Raw genomic sequence first — 20,412 nt, forward strand, 5'->3', positions numbered from 1 at the left:
CCAACATCTGGTTTCCCAACATTCACCATGTTGGGTGAACTTCTAGTACCTGTCTGAAAGTTACCCATTGTGCTGAAGCTAAATTACAGTACATTCTGATCTTAATGACAAGTACTCATGAGATAGCAACATGTATTATTTTACTTCCTTAAAAATGTGGTTTACAGTAGACCTGCTGCATTTGAGTAACTGCTCGTTCTGCTGAAAGGGCCCTGGACAGTACCTTGAAGTCCCACTCTCATGATGCCACAGGATGAGTACCTTTGAGTTTGGAGACTGAGTGTCTAGTTCTGCAGCCATGTCATTGTGTCCTTATTTATCACTGACAGATTTCTATCTTGCCCATCTGGGCCAGAAAGGGGAATGCCAGGAGTTGCAACCATTGGGCAAAACAGTAAAGGCTGCAGTAGAATTCTCACTGGCTGCCGCTAGAGAGCACCCTTTGCCCTCGGGTGTCTGAGCATGCCGGGATGTATGCAGAAATCGAAGGAAGTATAACATTTTAGCTTGAGGATGGGGCTGTTCCAGATCTACCCACCTGATGGAGCCCATGACGTTCTCCCTTCTGCCTCCAGGTTTCTTCTACTGTTACTTACATCAATAATTAGTGAAAAGGCTATTTCATGCCATTGTGGTGCTGCTGTGATTTTACTGAAAATACCAACCCTCATATTGGTTCAAGTACGGTGAATATAGTGGTGGTTGCTTCAGTGAAGCATCAGTAACTCCAAGTCAATACTATACTCTTTGGCAAATTGTTCCAGTCCTTGTAGTGCTACTATTCCACTGTGCAGCTTTGGTCCGCCTATGAAAAGTGGACATTTGTCTTGAAGGTTTGTGCAGATGTGGTTGGCTCTTTTGGCCACAGATAGGAACATGCCAATTACATCAGTGGTTCCCAATTTTGGATCTCCCACCATTGCCACTTCAAGGTTAGGAAGTCTGCTGCCCTCCAGATGTTAACTGCAACTCCCAGTATGCCAGTTGCTGGGAACTGGAGTCCTGTGATATCTGGAGGGCAACATAATCCCCATCTCTGGACTAAGGCCTTAATCCTGACAATTCCAACTAAAATAGACCTATATAATTGAAATTTGCTTAAATGTTGGCTTTTAACCAAATGCATCTTGACCAAATGCATCTGAGAAAGTCGTTTTAAGTCTAGGAAAGCTCATGCTGCCAACTTCTTTCTTTCAGTTAGTCTCAAGGGTACTACAAGATCCCTTTGCATACTGATTCAACAGACTAATATGGCTGTATCTTTGAATTCTGTTGGCTTATAAGTAAAGGACTACCAACCAGATTCAGAATCTAAAGACCCATTGTCTTCACCCAGCATGACCAATGGCAAGAAATTTTGGGAGCTGTATTCAAAAGTCAATGGAAACCACTAGAATGCACCAGATATATTTGTTAAGGGCTACAATGTTGGTGGTCTTCTGCAGAATCCTACTTCCATAAGGAATCCTTACAGCTCCAGGATTAGGTGTACTCTTGGTGAGTCAGTGTCTCCATTTCCCTCCCTCTCCTTCCCAAAGCCTAAAGAGAGAGGACTCTGGTTACAAAAGAGAAAGATCACGTTTAATAAATTACAGCAGGGGCCATTTGTTTGAGCCCAATAAATAACAAATACAAGATCCAAAGAGAAACAGCAGGGAAAAGAGGAAATTCTATTGCAGGCTCCCCTCGTGTCCTTCGGATGGGTTGGACTGCAACTCCAGTAACCCGCAGCCAGCAAAAGTGGGTGCTTATGGGCAGTGTAGTCCAACACATCTGGAGGGTGCCGGCTGGGAGGGAAGTTGCCTTATCAGATCTAACCATATCTGTTTCCTGCCTAGTTTTAGTGGGGGGGATCACTTTTTAAGTACAAAAATGTTCAAAGGGAGAGGAGACATTGCACTACTAGTCACCAGGAGATCAGGGCAGGCGGAAGAAGACAGTGCATCGTCGCAGCTAAAGCTGTTCAACTGTGGGACAATATCACTTCTCAGCAGAGGCCAAACAAGAGGTTGCAGAGATGCTGGAGCTGGGGAGATGTGTGGACACAGATCACCTGCCAATGTCAACCATCTTGAATTGGGGAGCTCCTTTTCTCAATGATGACAGAACTTCGTTTTTCATTTTTAGCGTGGTTTCTCCCTACAGCCTAAGTTCCAATAGTGAGAAATAAAACTGGCCTGGAACTGCAGTGTCCGATTTCAAGCCAGTTCGAAATGCTTGGAAGAACAACAATAGCATTTACATTTCTATACCGCTTAATAGTGAACTCAGCACACTCTAAACGGTTTACAAATGCTTGCAGGAAACAAGGCGTACCACCTTTTAGGGAGAAAGATTTTTTTAAAAAGGAAAACCCAACCTTTCTTTTTATGTCATTTAGAGTATGTGCATTTGTGTATGCTAAAAACACCTTACCTTAACCATTCTGTTGGGTTGTTGTGATTTCTAGCTGGCACTAAGTCATGCCAGTTAGAACCCGGGAGGCATTTGGAGATAGGAAGGATTTAGGAAATGACCCTCATGAAAACAATGCAGAGCTGATCCAACTCTACAATGTGAGGAAGGATCCTTGCCCACCATCATTTGTTTGGAGGGCTCCAATGACAACTTTTTGCATGTTCAGCAAGTTCATTGAGGAAGAGGAAAGAGAAAGCAGTGCCTGCTGACCATTCTCCATCATGTGCCTTCAAACCATCACTGAAGCCTCATTGATGCCTCTGTCAGCACTCCCGTGACAGACCTTGATGCAGATGAGCTCAAACTTTGGTTCTGCAGCTGTTTTGGACTTCCAACTCCCAGAAACCCAACAGTCAAGAATTCTGGGACCTGAAGTCCAGCACATCTGGAGGGTCAAAGTTTGGGAACCACTGCTCTAGAGGGGAAAACCATGACTGCCTTGGAAGACCATGGAACAAAGGAACCCACCAACATGTGGCACCTTGCCTCCCCTACACTTGGCAGAAGGGAAAACGGGGAGAGGAGAGGAAGGAGACACTTTAAAAGCAACCAACCACAACAAAAAATATGTGTATATATTGCATTTCAAGATAAATAAGCGGTGTGGAAGAGAAACCACACACCCCAGATTTCTATTGTCTCTGGGAAACCCCAAAGCAAACCTTAGGAGAGGTAGTGTTCCTGAACACAGCCTTTGAGTGTGTTGGACTATAATTCCCATGTCTCCCAGATTGTATAGACTGTGATACTTGCTGGGGCTCATGCAAACTGTGGTCCAACACAAGTTGGGGAAGGCTAACCTATAATTCTTTTCTGTTCCTTCCCCTTAAAAGGATTCACCACCACTCCTCCCCATCATCTTAAATATAACCTCCATCCTGGAAGACAATTCCAGTGGTATCTACCCTGAGAAGGGGAAATGCCTCAACTGTGTTTGATGGAGGAGTGTGAAAGAGACAGTCATTGTCTCCCTCCAAATCACACTTATCATTTTTAAGAGCCAGTCTTTGTAAAAAGAGAGAAGCCAAGCAGCAGTAGAGTTCAAATAAATAAATAGATAGTGGCACAGGTTGCCCGGTCTCCCCGCCAGCAGCAGCAAAAACAGGAAGGAATTGTAAATTGCCCTGGCCCTATCCTTCCATCCACCCCAAAAATGTCTACCGAGAAGAGATCTATAATCCTGAGCATTAAAATCTGATAACTGTGGAAGGAAGGTGTCTCACCCACAATGTCATCTCCTCCCACTATCACACGCATACCCTCACGCGTGTGTTAGTAAATGGTTGAAACACCCAACCCACCACTTCTAAAGATGCTCTCCATCCTGGTTGAAAGGGAAGCAAAGTCTGAACCAAGAAGAAGACAGACAGAGGGAAAGGGCGCCCTTTCCCTCCAAATTTTCACACCTACACGCTCCCCATCCCCAATAAATTAAGCCCAATGAGATCTCACACACACACCCATCCCAGATTCCTTTCAAATCTTACTGTGGCATTGATGCCAAAAGAAGAAAGTTCTACCTAGATGTAGAAATAAGATGTTCCCCAAATTTGGTTGGCAGCAGTGGCAGCTACAGTGCTGGAGGTTTCGTCAGTGCTTGCTGGTTGGCAAGAGTAGAAAAGCATTCCCCACCCCCACCCCAAAAAGATCCCCGATCCACCTGTTCTGTTGTTGCAGCAAGTGCTTTTACATGGCCAAGAAGCTGCCCAACCAATGCACACACACCACCCTGGCTCACGGCTTCAGTTGCCCAGTTGTCCAGTGCCACACAGTTTGTCGGTCCCTTATTGCACACACACACACACACACGCCCCACACACATCTTCCTAGCCCTGAGATTGCCAGAGGTCACCCTTGCCCACCCACCCACCCCCAAATCTTGCTCACACTTCAGTCTCCACTCCGGCCAGTTTGGGGGTGAGGATGCGGGGCGTGACGCCAGCATTGAGATCTGTTTCAAATTCCAGCAGTTGTCCCATGAAGTTGAGGTTGGGCGAGATGATGGGCCGCCGACCCTTAACATATTTGTAAGCGTCGCCCATGGTCATGAGCGTGTGCTTCATCAAGTAGGCGATGACAATGGTGGCGGAGCGTGAAACGCCTGCCTGGCAGTGGATGAGGACCCCTTTGCCGCTCTGGTGGGCCTCCTCTGGAACAGGGAGAAGGAGAAGCAGAACATGAACATGAGAGACACATGCGAGTGCTTCCAAGTCAGTGACTCATTCAGATTCATTTCTTTATTTAGAGTATTATACTCTGCTTTGCAGCCACAAAGGCTCTCAAAATTAAGAATTACTTCCATTCCATATACGCACATCTACTCGCACGTTTGCCTAGGAGGAGTCGAAACTTGGCTCCAAGTGAATGACTCCAAGTGAAGAGGGACTAATGCTTCAAAGAAGGTATTAGTTTATTCTTTTTAAAACTAAAGCTGTTCAAAACATGCCAGAGGCTGGACAGCTTTGGGTTCAGGACTATTTCCTTCGACATTGAATTATTTTGCACATCTGGACAAAAGCAGCAGGCAACTCATGGAATATAGCCATACTCTGCACATTCCCAAGCAGTCAACATCCTGAAAAATGGGAGGTTGACCCAAATACATATCTTTTAAAAGGAAGCCAATTCAGGAAGCACAGGATAAGGGCTGGATTAACAATAGCATTTATATTGCTATACCACTTATATGTGAACTCAGCACTCTCTAAGTGGTCTACAACTGTAAGCCAACAAACTGGGTACTCATTTTACCAACCTACCAAAGGACGGAAGGCTCACTCAACCTGGAGCCTTGTAGGAATCAAACTCACAATGTTGTGGCTGTAGTACTGGCATTTAACCACTGTGCCACCAGGGCTGGATTAGTTCCACTGGCGGCCAGTTAATATTATGTATACGTTAATATAAACAGAATTAATGCATGTGATTTCATGTTCTAATCTCAAACTGGGCAGCAGTGAGATGTATCACAGATAGTTCAATGAAGGGCCACATGCATTGCAAGCAAAGGCCCCAGGTTCAAACTCTGATTTCTCTAGCTGGAAGGCACGGGGGATAGAAAAGGCCCTTTTCTCCCTGAGACTGTGGAAGGCCACTGCCAGGCAATGAAAGCAGTATTTGGTCCCACAGACCAATGATATAGCATCCTACTCTTATACACTTCTGTTGGAAAGTCCCATCTTCCATATAGATATTTGGAGGGGGAAATCCAACACTCCCTCCAAAAGTATCCCTTCCAGATTGACTCTCTGAACATGTTGGATTACAGCTCCCATCGTTCCCCAAGATGGGGTGGTGGGAGTTGTAGTCCAACACAATTGGAAGGTAGCAAGTCCAGGGGAAGCAAGCCTGCAACTTCTTGTACCTGTACTTGCTTCTCCTGCCCACTTTTGTTCTTTTTCTTAAAACACACTGCGTGTCCGCTAGGGCACTTAAAATGGGCACCGTTTGGGCACCAATATTGGAATACAATATTCCAAGCAGTTCCCAGTTTTCTTCCCAGCAGTAATCCTTCTGGTCCTTGCCCCACAACCCCCCAAGCGAATGTCCCCTACCGATAAATTCAAAAGCCTCCTCGAAGTATTGCCGCAGGTCCTGGCGGTTGTTGTCGGTGGCAGGCAGGCGCTTGTAGCGGAGGCGCCCGCTGTCGGCATGGTAGAGAGGCAGGTGGGTGGTGACATTGAGGACGTGGCCCACGTTGAGGCTCAGCATCCGTTCAAGGTCCTGAGCATCTTTTTCGTTACCCAGAAAAAGGAAGGGGAGGATAGGACTCAATTCGGCATTCTCCAAATCGGGTGTCAGCGGAGCTCCCAAGTCGTCAGGGCTGTCTGCAACTTCTGACCCGGTCAAGCCTGTGATCCAAATGCAGAGCAAAAAGGGTCAATCTATGGGTCAGTGAATTATTCGCATGCCGTCATTCAAGCCAATGGTGCTTGAATATAGGAGAATTTCCATTTTTGCAGGGGGTCCAGAACGGATCCCCAGCGACAACGGAAGGGTGACTGTTTGTGTGTATGTACATATATATATTTATTCCAAAAATATGATGACTTCGTCCCAGTTGGGGGTGTGTGTGTATGTATATCTACCTACCTACCTACCTACCTACCTATATGGGCCAACTCTAATTGGGGAAGTTTTCTTTCCAGCCTTTATGTTTATACAGTAGTAAAGAAGAGGGAGGTGCAATGGTGTTGGCAGAGAGAGATTCCTGGTTTGGTTCTTTTTAAATCCTACTCTGAAACATCTGCTAAGTAAAATGACACCACCAACCCTCTGTGGGGAAGGGCAAGGGAGTTGGCGCATGGGACTATAAAGGTCAGAGACATGATGTCATGTTACCAGCTGGGCAGAGTTCATCCCAGTTTAATAGGCCGGGAGCAGGTGCAAAACAGAAGGGTGTGCTGGACTCTGAGCATAAAGGTAGACACCCTTCGTATGACTGTGCCATTGTCCTAAACCCTACCTTTGGCATCTTGCCATCTGGGTGCCCAACTGGGATAAATTCACCAAACGTTAGGGAGGGAAGTACTGTATATATGTATGTCTAGAAATTTTAGTCCAAAAAGTGACCAAAAATCCTGAGTTGACTTACCCATGGGACAATGTAAACACTGTATTTTAACTCTTAACAACAAAAAAAGGAACCTTCTCCTGGCAAGAGGCAAGAATGTAATCCGTCCAGAAATCACTGACACCTTCTACTCTCTCATTCCTCCAGCCTTTTGTGTGAACGCAAATAGTTATGACTGCTGGAATTTTGTATGTTCTTCAGCATTGTTTTCCTTTTCTTCATCCTTTAGATCCTTTGTTGCATACCCCTAGGTTTTACCCTTAACTTATATTGTACTTTGTATTTGTCATTGCAATTTTTTACTTGTACACCGCTATGATCAACGCGGAATAGCGGTCTATAAATAAAACTTATTATTATTATTATTACATGGGTCTTATCAAGATCCATAATTTTCCCTCCAAACTCTGTCCTCGGTTTATACATGAGGCGGACTTATAGTCGAGTATAAACAACATGTGCCCCCAATTTCCTCAGCCTTTAAAATTGCAAACCAGTATTGGCACTGAAGTAGAGATTGGAAATTAATACACACACATATGGAAACATTGCTGTATTGGGCTATATCTCCCAGAACTGCCCAGCTAACACAGCAACTGAAAAGGCTTTAAGAAGGCTGCATCCGCATTGCAGAATTAATGCAATTGGACATGACTCTAAGTGCCATGGCTCTATGCTATGCAGTTTGGGGAACTGTAGTTTGTTGTGGCACTGGAGCTCTCTGCCACAGAAGGTTAAATGTCTCAGAAAACTACAGTTCCCAGAATTAAATAGCATTGAAACATGGCAGAGCTGGGGCATCCTGGATATTGCATTCCCAAGGTGGCAGCGTTCCCAAGTGCCAACCACAACCGGGCACTCACCTCTCTTGCCCAGCCCTTCCGGCCCGTCTTTGTCGAGCAGATCCAGCATGAGATGCAGGCTTTGCGAAGGCTGGGTTTTGCGTGGCTGAGGAGGGCTGGCCAGTGGAGGCTCCTTGGACCAGAGGCGCTGGAGCGAAGAGTCCCTGCAGTCGCAGCTTCCTCCTCGAGAGGAAATGAAATCAAGGACGGCCAACTTGCCTTGCTGAAGCCGTCGCCGGCCTGCTGCCTCGGCCACCCCAAACCTCATAGCCCCTTGCAGCTGGCTCTTTGTGTATTCCACCAAGTTGCGACAGTCCAGGATCAAGGGGGACGTCTGGTGGTGCGAGGCCACCGGTTGGTGGTTCTGCTGTTGTTGTTGCACCCGGGACTTGGTCATCTTCTTGGCCAACTCGTCCGGCCAGATGGTACGGACACTGTAGTCGTCGTCGTCGTCTCCGCCATAGCAGCTGGGGGCCGGGGAAGAGCCCACCTGGGGGTCATAAGCCACAATGGGGTCGCTGCTGCAGAAGCTGCAGGAAGAACTGGCTGACTTGACCGAAGGGTTGCAAGCCAGGCAGGCCAAAGATCGGAGGGCGGCTGGTGCACAAGGCAAGCAGCCAAGCTTTTTAAGTGAAGGAGGGCTGCAGCTGGAGCAGGTCAGAGAACGGAGGCTGGATCGGCAGGAGAAGCAACCCAAGGAGCGCAATCCTGATTTAGGATTAGCCTCGTCGCAGCGCATGAGACGCCAGCAGCCTCGACAGCCGCATTTCAGAGGATGCATGGTGTTGACCGGGCTGGAAAGACAGGAGGAACTGGCTGACGGATCTGGCACTGGTTTGGAGTTCTCTTTGAAGCACCGCTTCTTGAGCTTGGCTTGGGGCAAGAAGACCTTCAGCTGGGGGCCCAGCCCTCCTTTCTTCTCGCCCTGCTTCAGGTCCAGCTGCAAGGAGAGGTTGCGTTCTTGTGGGATCCGGACCTGGGCACCCCCCACCGTTAGCTTGATGTCGATGGTGTGAGAATGGTTGGGCTGGAGGATGCCACTCCGGCGAGCTTCGTCGCCCGTGGGCTTTGTCACCTGGCTGGAGGCTTTGCAGATTGGGAAAGAAGAAGGAGGAGGAGGAGGAGGAAGAGATGGAGGCGGCTGCTTCTCGATGCCACCGTTCTGGGCAAAGCTGTGGTTGAGGCGCAAGGCCAATGTCTTGGGTCTCTGCAGCACGCCGATCCTTTCTTCCAGTGGCGAGGGAGGCATTGGGAAAGGTGAGCTGGAGGCCAAGGAAAGGACAGAGAGAAAGAGAAAATTCATAACAGGGTGACCAGACATCCTCCTATTCCAGGACATGTCCTACCTTTCAACCTTATGTCCAGGAGGAATTCCAGAATTCTCTCCCTTCGGAGCATGACTAAGAAACCTGGATTTATATTTATAGTAGCGTTTTGATCTTTAGTTTGGTCATGTCTTACATTTTTCTTGAATATAAAGAGGCCTTGTAGCACCTTTGAGACTGAATGAAAGAAGGTGGCAGCATGTGCTTTCCTAGACTTAAGTCTATGTCCTCAGATGCATCTACAAAGTCTACAAAAAAGACTACAAAAGTATCTGAGGAAGTAGACTTGAGTCTAGGAAAGCTCATGCTGCCCACTTCCTGTTACTTTCAAAGATGGTACCAGTTCTCTACATAGTGATTTTATGAACTAACATGGCTATACCTTTGAATTTTTCTTGAATTTCCTACATTTTTGCAGTGCCTTGTCCCTTTTTGCGGTTAGGACAGTCTACCATGTAGACAAGCAGATTTTTGCTCAGCTCCCAAACCCCTCAATTCCACCCCAATCCCAATTCGAGGGTCAAAGCCCATGTTTTAAAAAGATGGCTCGTCCTAAAAACAGTAAAATTGAAGGTTTTTTTTTTAATGCCTTAAAGTCTTGGCATCAGTATTTTCACTTCACAACAAGAGGAATGTATGGACTGTATGTTCCAAAAGGACTCAGATTTAGGAAAGGGTGCATTATTTGGCCCATGTAGATTCAGCTTTACTGTGTTTCTCCTCACCAAACAATAAAGTCAGGATGCTATTGCGACCCTGTTTTACAGATGGGGAAAACTGAGAAGTGGTCACTACTTAGTAGGACTTCAGCTCTTTAGGACTATGCTGGCACTTCTATAGGCCTTCTGTGTAAGTATGCATGTTGTTTTATATGCCACCCTCTGCTTAGAAAACATGGAATTTTCTCATGGCTCATTACAATGAAACGAAACGATGCCATCCAGTTTTGAGGGTGGTGCAAAAATACCCACAAAATGTTCAAATCCATAAGCGCTAAGTGATGACTACCCTCCCCGGTTTTTCATCTCCCTCTTCCTTTCAAAGACATCTTTCGGAAAAAAGATTCTGGGGAGAAATTGGGTCATGTTTTGCAAAAGAGCGTTTTACGACAGAAGACAAACGTATCGGGGTGTTTCCCCCCCCTTCCACCCTCAGATCCATTTGCAGCATAGTGTGCATCACCAGAGGAGGATGGGAAAGTTCGAGATTGGCCTACTGCTTCCCCGACCGCCCCCCTCCGTCGCTTCCGCCCCCAGTTTTCGGCTTTCTTGACGCATTTCTCCTCTGTCCCCATTAAATATGTGTTCTCAAGAAAAATGCAATCCCTCTCCCCATTTCCCTGCAGGGTCTTGGAGGAAGATTCAAAGGCATGCCTTTCTTATTCAGCTAGGTGCCAAGGAGAGATTAAAACAATCCTTTTCCAAAACTGCATCCCTCCCTCCCTCCCTCCCCAAAAGCAAAATGCACATGAGAAAGCCATCCTAATCTTTATCTTTTCTCCATTTTTGGCTCTGCTGGAGTAGAGGGCTTGAAAGGAGGCTCAGAAGGACAAGAAGCCAGTCAGAGGTTATGTGTGGCAGACACGCAGTCAAGCAACCCAGCAGGTTAAAAATACATCTGTGCGTCGGGGGGGGGGGGGATATGCTAAACGAAAGCATAAATACAAACATGGGGAATTCAATCCAGAGGCCTCAGATGTACACTAATTTTGGACAGACCACTTTGCTGAAAGAGTTTCCCTTCCCACCCTTGATCATCCTTTTGACCCAGTTCCTTAAAATCCAGACTGAAGAGGCCATCTGTCTAGCTCCATACGGTTTGCTCTGATAGACAGGACCTCTCCAGGTCCAAGGTATAGAAAGGTCTTTCCCATGACTTGCTATCCAACTACTATTCATTTCTATGTAGCCGGACGGTGAAGAAAGCTGGTAGGAAGAAAATCAACTCTTTTGCAATGTGGTGCTGGAGAAGAGTTCTGCGGAAACCGTGGAGTGTGGACAAGACAAATCAATGGGTCCTAGAGCAAATCAGGCCTGAACTTTCCCTAGAAGCAAAGATAACTAAATTGAGACTGTCGTACTTTGGCCACATCATGAGAAAAGTCAGTAATGCTTGACAAGGTAGAAGGCAATAGGAAAAGAGGAAGACTGCATTCCAGATGGATGGATTCAGTGCAGGAAGCAGCAGCCCTGAGTCTGCAAGACCTGAGCAGTTGACGATAAGGTGACTTGGAGATCTCTTATTCTTGGGGTCTAAATCAATGTGACAACAGTTAGCAACTACATCCTCTCTGAAGCATGAAAAACTTTAGCTGCTCCAAAGGGTTGCAGCCAGATTGTGAAATGGGGCTGACTAACAACTCCCTCACCCGCAAGAGATCCACTGGGCCCTTGGTATCCGCTGGAGTTTGGTTCCAGGACCCCTCATGGATACCACAATCCATGGATGCTCATTAAATGCAATGGTGTGGGGAAATTATGTCCCTCATATAAAATAGCAATATCTTTTTGGAATTTATATCTTTGTAGACTATGTTCCAGATGGATGGTTGAATCGGTGGATGTGGAGGGCTGACTGTACTTCCAAATGAAGGGCAGGGCTGCCCCAAACTGGAGATCTGGGTAACCTCAAGGAGATGCTGGACTCCAGTTCCCATCAGTCCTGTCCACTGGCATAGGTAGGAGTAGCCTTTCATTATCATGGATATCCCCCTCACAATTCTCTTTCTCATGGAACAGGAGACACTGTCTTTCCTCAGTTTCTTCACCTCTCTTTGCCAGCCCACCCTTCAACCCCGTTCCTCATGAACAGCTCTTTGCAACCAGGATTTCTCCATCCAATGCTCCACGTTGCTTGCCTTGATTCCTGATTCCCCTTTAATAATAATTCCAATCTTTTCTCCCCATCCCTACACACACAAATAAGGGGGAAAGAGCACCCACCTCCTTCCCGTTCTCCCCAGGGGGTTTTTCTGCTAAGGAACGACATTCAGCCCTGGCCCCCTGACACTAATGTGTAGCGACAGCACTGTTATTCCCATCAAGTGTGTGTACAGCAAGGAAGGGGGGATTGGGTGTGACAGCAACCACAGCACTTGGGAGGAGAGGACAGAAACACTCCCACCATCGCACACACATATAAAGGGCATTACATCAGTGCTGATCTCGACATCTCCTTGCCCCAGTTGTAGAGCCATAGCTGGCGGCCTGCAACTGGACTCTTTGGGGATGCGTCAGGCACTCTTTCTGGGATTTCAAGTCAAATGTGGTTCCTCTGGCCCTTGGATATATACACAATGTATGCAGGCAGGATCCATTCCAAGCACAATAGAAGTTAACCTGAAACACTTCACAACCTGAAACCTGCATCTGAAGAAGGTAGACCAAGTCCACGAAAGCTTGCATTACAACCTCTTCAGTATCTCACCTTGGAGATACTGGGGTTTAGGATTGGAATGGATCACTGAGATAACTGATTTGATCTCCATCATGTTTGCAAGGTTTCCCATGCTTAAGAATGAGATCTGAGTTTAGAATCATAGATTCTGACTCAGATCTCGTCCCTAAGCAACAGAAAACTTGCAAACATGATGGAGATCCAATCAATTGTCTCAGCGATCCATCAGTTCTGAACTCCGATCTCATCCCTAAGCATAAGAAACCTTGCAAACATAGTGGAGATTATTTCTCTCAGCGATCCATCGATTCTGAACTCAGTTCTCGTCCCTAAGCATAAGAAACCTTTCAAACACGATGGAGATCAAATCAATCATCTCAGCAATCCATCAATTCTGAACTCAGATCTTGTCCTTAAGCAATTCTCTCACTGATCCATTACAAACAATGGAAGCTAACAACCTGAAATACAGTACTAACAACCAGAAACCTGCATCTGAGGAAGTAGACCAAGGCTACGAAAGCTTGTGCTACAACGTCTTTTGCACAGTTAGTCTCAAAGGTCGCACCTGATCCCCTTGGAGACACGGATTTAGGACTGGAATGGATCATTGAGATAACTGATTTGATCTCCGTTATGTTTGCAAGGTTTCTCATGCTTAGGGGTGAGATCTGAGTTGGTTGCTGCAAAGATTTGCTTCCAACATGGAACTGACAGGCAAACGCCTTGGAATCAGTCTAGAGTCAGTCTGGATATTCAGTATGCAAAGGGAACTTGTAGCATTCCTTTGCATACTGAATTTCTAGACTAACTCAACTCTAACCTGAAATACGTTCCAGAGTACCAAAATGTTCTGCCATTGACCTATACCAGCAACTGAGATTCCTGGGATTCCTTAGCCAGGGCAGTTAAAGCAGTCTCAAACCAGATTATTTCTGCAGTTTGTTTTGGACCAGTAAATGCAGTCATGGTAAGATTAATATTAATAAATGCGTAAGTATGGTGCATGCAGAGCTATAAAAGATGGCACTCTCTTGTGTAAAGCAGTGCATGCCTGCATTTGTGCACACCTTCTTCTCCTTCCCTGTCTCACTAGCATTTGTTGAGTTATATATTTACATGAAGTGTGCTGGGTACATTTACACATTTGTGCCTTGCCTTTGCACAAACGTGCCTGATCTTTTTCCTCCTTAGACCTAGCTACACAAAACTACACTGATATCTGGTGGAGAAAACCTATGAGTCCATTAGATCTTTAAGATCTTCTGGATGGATAGCCCCTTCTCTATGGCCCACTACCTTCTCAAGGGAGACAGGGCCTTCTTGGTGGTTGCTCTCCCTTTTGTTTGCAATTGAAAACATTCTTGTGCCACCAAGCTTTTGGGAAACGAATGAAGTGGGCCTTGAAGGATGTGCTGTGATTTTAAAAAACATTTCATGGCCTATTTAATCTTTAATGTTTTTAATGTTTATAACCTGTTGTTGTTGTTGTTGTGTGCCTTCAAGCCACTTCCAGCTTATGGCAACTCCAAGGCGAACCGAACCTATCATGGGGTTCTCTTGGCTTGTTTCTTCAGAGGAGGGTTGCCATTGCCATCCTCTGAGGCTGAGAGAGTGTGACTTGCTCGAGCTCACCCATTGCATTTACATGGCCGAACGAGGAATCGAACCCTGGTCTCCGGAGCCACAGTCCAACACTCAAACCTCTACACCACACTGACTCTTTTGTAGCACTCTTATGCTTTGGGTTTACATGGCCAAGCCGGGATTTGAACCCTGGACTCTCAGTGTCCAATGCTCAAGCCACTACATCACACTGGCTCTCACAAACCTGACAATTTTGCATTTTATGTAACTTTATATTTCTGCATTTATCAAATGTTTTGTATGGTTTTTGATCTGCATTGTTTTAGCTCTGTTGTTACCCGCCTCGAGTCCAGCTGTTGCAAGGAAGGCAGGATATAAATGAATAAAATAAAGATAATAATAATACACAGACGAACCCTCATGTTTGCATACACGCAGCACTGCGTCGCTTGGAAAAGGTCTCCCCGTTCCCACACTTTTCCAAGCTGAAACCAGTGCCTAATTCTAAAATGCAAAAGGGATTTCGGAATAAGATTCCCACCCACCTTTTCCTCTCGAAGACTCACCCAGACACATGCTGCAGCCCACCTAGTTTCCCTTTGGGCTGCGGTTCTGCCGTTCCCTTCCCCAAGTGAAGTCATGCAGTGCCTCTAAAAATACCACCTTGAGCTCATAGCCTGGCAGTACCCAAGGAGGGCATCTGTCTCCTCGGGTTTCACCCCATCATGAGCTCACCACTTGGCCCTGGAAATGCTGTGCAGTTTGCTGATGGAGGTGGAGAGGAAGAATCAGAGAGGCCAGGGGAGTTGGGTTCCAAAGACCCAAGGCCTTAGGATTTGGAGGGTTTCTTTTTTGTGGGTTTTTGGACTATGTGTCCATATTCTGGAAGGGTTTATTCCTGACGTTTCGCCAGCATCTGTGGCTGGCATCAGAGAATGCTGGCATGGAAGAGAGTTGGGTGTGTGTGTGTGTGTGTATATACACACACACTGTGTGACCCTGGGTAGGGAAGAGTGATTTCCATGTTAATCTGTGTATTCTTCTGTTGTTGATGCCAAGGCCTATATACCCCACTGTCTTCCATGCCAGCATTCTCTGAAGATGCCAGCCACAGATGCTGGCGAAACGTCAGGAAGAAACTCTTCTAGAACATGGCCACAGAGCCCAAAAAACCCACAAAAAACTACAGATGCCGGCCGTGAAAGCCTTCGACTTCACAGCGGTGAGCATTTTTGTGGCTGCTATATATTTTTTTTTATCATCCAGATTAACAAATGTATTACTACGTTTTCATAGTGTGCAAAATCTTAGACTGAAAAAAGTAATACCGTGGTCCCTTGATATCCGCTGGGGGTTTGGTTCCAGGATCTCTTGTGGATACCAAAATGTGGATGCTCAAGCCCCATTATGTACAATGGATTAGTGAAATGGCATCCCTTCTATAAAATGGCAAAAGCAAAGTTTGCTTTTTGGAAAGGCTGCAAGCTTCATTCACTTCTGGTGTTCCATGTAAATTGTTCAATTCAGAAGTCTTTAAATTTGCCACGAAAACCTTTGCTTTAGGGTCCCCATAAGTCAGAAGCGACTTGAAGGCACACAATAACAACAACCAGAAGCAGGATGATGGGGCCCTTGCAGAGCTCCCATTTATAGGGTTGCCCTAAATCGAAGTCCGCTTGATGGCAAATAGGAACAACAACTATAAACAGAAGCAGGCGTAGAAAACAGAAAGCTGTGTTGTTTTCATGTGTATAGTTTTTAAGGGCTTTTGTCTTTTTAATTGTCTTCTATTTTTAAACAATGGATCCGTTTTAATTTGGCCGCAGTTTGATTCCGTTTTGACCGTCACTTTTGTAAGTTTTTAACTAAGTTTTTAGAGGGTAAGCCGCTTCGGGTCCCAATTTGGGGAGAAAAAGCGGGATGCAAATTAATAGAATAATAACGAATAAATAAGCATATCTATGTTTCCTGATATTGCATATATGTCTGACTTGGTGATGCCAGAATCTGTTTATACCACTCTTTTCTTCTGTATTCCTGTGCTACTGTATAGTACTGTTGCTGTTTGCAGGGCAGCTACAAGTCCCTCTGCAAAGTGCCACAGGATCCTGGTCTCCAGAATCTGAAAGCTTTTGTTTTGTTTGGGGGAGGATAGGAGGGCCCATGTCACACTCTCTCAGCCTCAGAGGATCGCAGTGGCAAAACACCTTCAAACAAATCTTGCCACACCGTAAGTTGGAAATGACTTAAAAGCACACAAAAAAGTATTATATTTTTAAAGGAAAGAAAAAAGATTCACCTTTCCTGACTCTGCGGCAAGGACATCTGCTCACTCCTTTTCCAGGACATGTCCTCCATCCCCACCTTCTGTCCGGGAGGCATTTCCAAAGTGTCCTCCATTATGACCCCAACTAAGACGCATGCACTTCTGTTTCTATTGCAGGTTGCATGTAAGGAACTTGTTACTGGCCCATTTCTAGGCCTCCCCGTGTTTGTTTTTGCACACATGTGTTTCGTAGAAAAGTGCGCCGGCTTTTGTGCGCACATGCAAGGAAGCCTTGGTGTGGGAGCCTTGGCACAGATGTGAATGCGTGGCGACATTTCGGCCACAGTTTACCTCCGTCGTCCCTATCTAAAACCCATCGGCTGGTGTCCCCGGCACTGCCATGGCATCACCGTCTTAAAAATAACCCCAAATGTCATCCTGCTATTCGGGACAAGTAAAGGTACCTGTAAGGGGAGAACGCCGGTGCTCTCCTCTTTCAGCCTCTGGCAGCGAAATGGGAGAAACAGATTCCCCAAATCCACCCCTTTGCACCCATCCTGCCCCCCCAAATCCTCTCCAAAGCCCTTGGCAAAAGCTCCTCCTCGCCTGGGTCCTCCTACGCACCCCGAAAAAGGATAACCTGTCACAACAAAGCCAGGCGACAGCCGACACAAACAAACACCCACACTTCAGGGAGACCTTCGGGGGAAGAAAGGAGGACGATTCCATCTCTCTCTTCCTCTCTTCCCTGCCCTCCTTTGGCAGATTCCCCCTAAACCCAAGCCACAGAATCGTAGGGCTTTATCACACGGGGAAAATTGGAAGGTTAATCCGGGGTAATCTAAGGTATTTCACGTAATTTTGCAAAAGATTTTCAAACGACGTCGCGCGCAAACGGAAGGCAGTCCAAACGCAATCGTGAGACACCCCAGGAATAGCTGAATGCGGAAAAATATCAAATTTATAAATCCCTTTCTACTGCGGATTCGCAGTCAATTTGCATTTGCGTTAGTATGAAATGCATCTCCAGTTGGGCCACGGGATTCCTGTCGGCCATGGGATCTGGTCCTTCCTGCGCATGTGCAAACATGCTCATTCGAAATCAAGAAGTCAATGGGTATGTACTCATGTGATGAGTTCATTCACATTCGCACGGCTTTCTCTTTCGGATGGACGCTGTGTTCATCTGAGCGTGTGAAAAGTCACTACGTAATTTCTTGCATTTTCGGATTGCCGCCCCTTTCTGCTTTTGGGACGGTGATACATTCCTCCGTATGAAAAAGTCTTATAGAGTTGCAAGAAACCTCAAGGGACATCCATTCCAACCCCTTGCTGCCATGCAGGAACTCTCTTTTAAAAACCTCCAAAGACTTCCTTTTGCAAGCCACCTTTGACGCTGTTGTTGTCGTTGTAGTTCCCTGCCCTAGTCGATCCGGACGCATGGCAACCCTGCGGATGAGACATCCTCCTTTTCCAAGGTGTGTCCTCCATTCCCACCTTCTGTCCAGGAGGGCATTCCCAAATGTCCTCCATTCCGACCCCAACTAAGAAGCATGGATTTATAACTATAGGAATGCTTCCAGGTTTTGTTTTGGTATGTCCTCCCTTTTCCTCCAACATCCTCCATTTGGTGGTGTCATGTCCTTCTTTGTGGCGAGGACATCTGCTCACCTTGGACGCCCTCCTTTTCCAGGATGTGTCCTCCATCCCCACTTTCTGTCCAGGAGGGCATTCCCAAATGTCCTCCATTCTGACCCCAACTACGAAGCATGCATTTCTATTTCTGTGAGTGTTTTCAGCTTTGGTTGTGTCATGTCCTCCCTTTTCCTTGGGCATCCTCCATTTGGCGGTGCCTTGTCCTCCTTTGCGGTGAAGCCATCAGGTCACCAGGGACATCCTCCTTTTCCAGGACAGGTCCTCCATTCCCTCCTTCGGTCCAGGAGGAGTTTCCAAAATGTCCTCCATTCTGTCCCCAACTACGAACCGTGCATTTCTATTTCTATGCATGTTTTCAGCTTCTGTTTAGGAATGTCCTCCATTTGGTGGTGTCCTTGTCCTCCATCCTGACCCAAACTAAGAAGCATGCATTCCTATTTCTATGAGTGCCTATAGCTTTTGTTTTGCAATGTCCTCCTTTTAACATCCAACTAAGAAGCATGCAATTCTAGTTCTGGGCATGCTTTCAGCTTTTGTTTTGCAATGTCCTCCCTTTTCCTTGAGCGTCCTCCATTTGCTGGTGCCCTTTGCCTCCTTTGTTTGAGGACAGCTGCTCACCCTGCCTTCCTAACAGGATCCATGCCTCTAGCATTGCTCTCTTTCAACATCCCTCTGCCTTTCCTAGCCTTATTGTCTATATACAGTACACACCATTATTGACTACATCGGATGCCCTTCAAATCCACATGGAGTGCTTTAAAAACACCTCCAAATGGGCCACTCTGACACACAAATGCACACAAATACACACACAGGCGTCTCTTTTTCTTCCCTCCCCAGACACCAAAATAAACAACACCATGCCCAGCAATGGGATCTCCTCTTTGGAAACCTCTCATCTCCCCTTTGAAACTGCAAAACCCTGCCAGGAAAGACCCACAACACAAAGTCACCTTTCCAAATGCACACGAGAGAATGAAAATGAAATAGATGCAAAGAGACCCCCCCCCTTTCAACTGGAAAGCCCCACTCACCTGCATCACACCCTCAAGCTGAAATCCATGGGTTTCTCCCCCTTTTTAGGGGTACCTTTGGGGTGAGATGGGGTTAAAAACCCAAGACCTGGTGCCTGCTGACACTTAGCTGGACTCCGGCTGTGGCTTCTTTCGCCCCTCCTTTCAAGCCCCCCGGGTCTTTGTCCGCTTAGCCCTCTTTGGGTCCGGTCCTGGGTTCGAGTGCTGCCCCGCAGCTGGGCTTCAGGGCTTTAGAAGCGCTTCGGAGCGGAGAGGGAGGGGGCCGCTGAGAGGAGGAGGCCAGGCTTGGAGGGTGACATCATCGCCAGCCAATCAGGAGCTGCCCGGCTTTCTCTTGGGGAAAGGTGACGTAATCGGGGAGCACGTGACCCCCAGCCCAGCTGCTCCCATTCATTGTCCACACTCTGCATCCATCCACACGCTGCAGGGAACAACCCGCATTCATACCGCTTTAACTGCCCTGGCTCAGTGCTGGGGAATCCTGGGAACTGTAGTTTGATCTGGAGACTATACTTGTATTGATGCAGCCAACTTTGGCCAGAGCTCACCTGGAAAACTGTGTCTGGCGCATAAATTTTCAAGCATTAAAACAGTTAAAAACAGTACAGTCAAACCATTACAAGATACAATATTCTGATCCTGATCTCATTGTATTTAATGGGACTTGAGCATCAGCGGATTTTGGGATCTGCAGAAGGGTCCTGGACCCAAACCGAACATACTGTATCTAAAAACTATTGTATATCTACCCGACTATAAGTTATATATGAGGTCAACTTATATACTGTAGAAGTCGAAGGCAGGTTTGGGGGCCAAAATAATGGGTTTTGATACGAATCATGGATAAGTCGAGGGTAAAACGTAAGGAGCATGTAATGAAGGATGTAAAGGATGGAGCAAAGGAAGACAGTGCCAAAGAGATTACAAAATCCCTTCAAACAACTACAGTATATATGTGCTCGGACTAAAGGCTGGATGGATCAGAAAGTGCTTCCAGGGCAGATTGCTTTTCACCATATATATGGGTTACGAAATTAATTCGTTCCGCGGCCGCTTTCGTAACCCGAAAAGCCTTCGTAAGCCGAAATGCCATAGGCGCTAATGGGGAAAAGCCGCGATTTCGTGCGAAAAAGCCGAAAAAAGCACCAAAATTTTTTTCGTAACCCGAAAAAACATTCGTAACCCGGAACAATTATTTCCTATGGGATTTTTTCGTATCCCGGAAATTTCGTAACGTGGGTATTTCGTATCCCGAGGTACCACTGTATATATGTAG

At 46.5% G+C, this 20,412-nt stretch overlaps 1 protein-coding gene across 3 annotated transcripts; it reads right to left on the minus strand.

Annotated features, from left to right (window-relative positions):
• Positions 1–1,559: 1,559 nt before the first annotated feature.
• Positions 1,560–19,383, minus strand: LOC121915746 (dual specificity protein phosphatase 10-like). 3 transcript variants are annotated; one of them, XM_042440241.1, is made up of 4 exons: positions 19,137–19,383; positions 7,894–9,134; positions 6,012–6,308; positions 1,560–4,606 (listed from the first exon to the last, which is right to left on the minus strand). In XM_042440241.1, the coding sequence occupies exons 2-4, from the start codon at positions 9,119–9,121 to the stop codon at positions 4,341–4,343; spliced, it is 1,791 nt and encodes a 596-aa protein (XP_042296175.1). In that variant the 5' UTR covers positions 9,122–9,134; positions 19,137–19,383; the 3' UTR covers positions 1,560–4,340. The 3 variants fall into 3 exon arrangements, with proteins under 3 accessions (XP_042296175.1, XP_042296173.1, XP_042296174.1); XM_042440239.1 differs by having other exon boundaries at positions 4,491–6,308; XM_042440240.1 differs by lacking the exon at positions 19,137–19,383 and adding an exon at positions 14,747–15,014 and having other exon boundaries at positions 4,491–6,308.
• Between the last annotated feature and the right edge of the window lie 1,029 nt (positions 19,384–20,412).

Source organism: Sceloporus undulatus, chromosome 9 (genome assembly GCF_019175285.1).
Source record: "Sceloporus undulatus isolate JIND9_A2432 ecotype Alabama chromosome 9, SceUnd_v1.1, whole genome shotgun sequence".
Lineage (NCBI taxonomy): Eukaryota > Metazoa > Chordata > Lepidosauria > Squamata > Phrynosomatidae > Sceloporus > Sceloporus undulatus.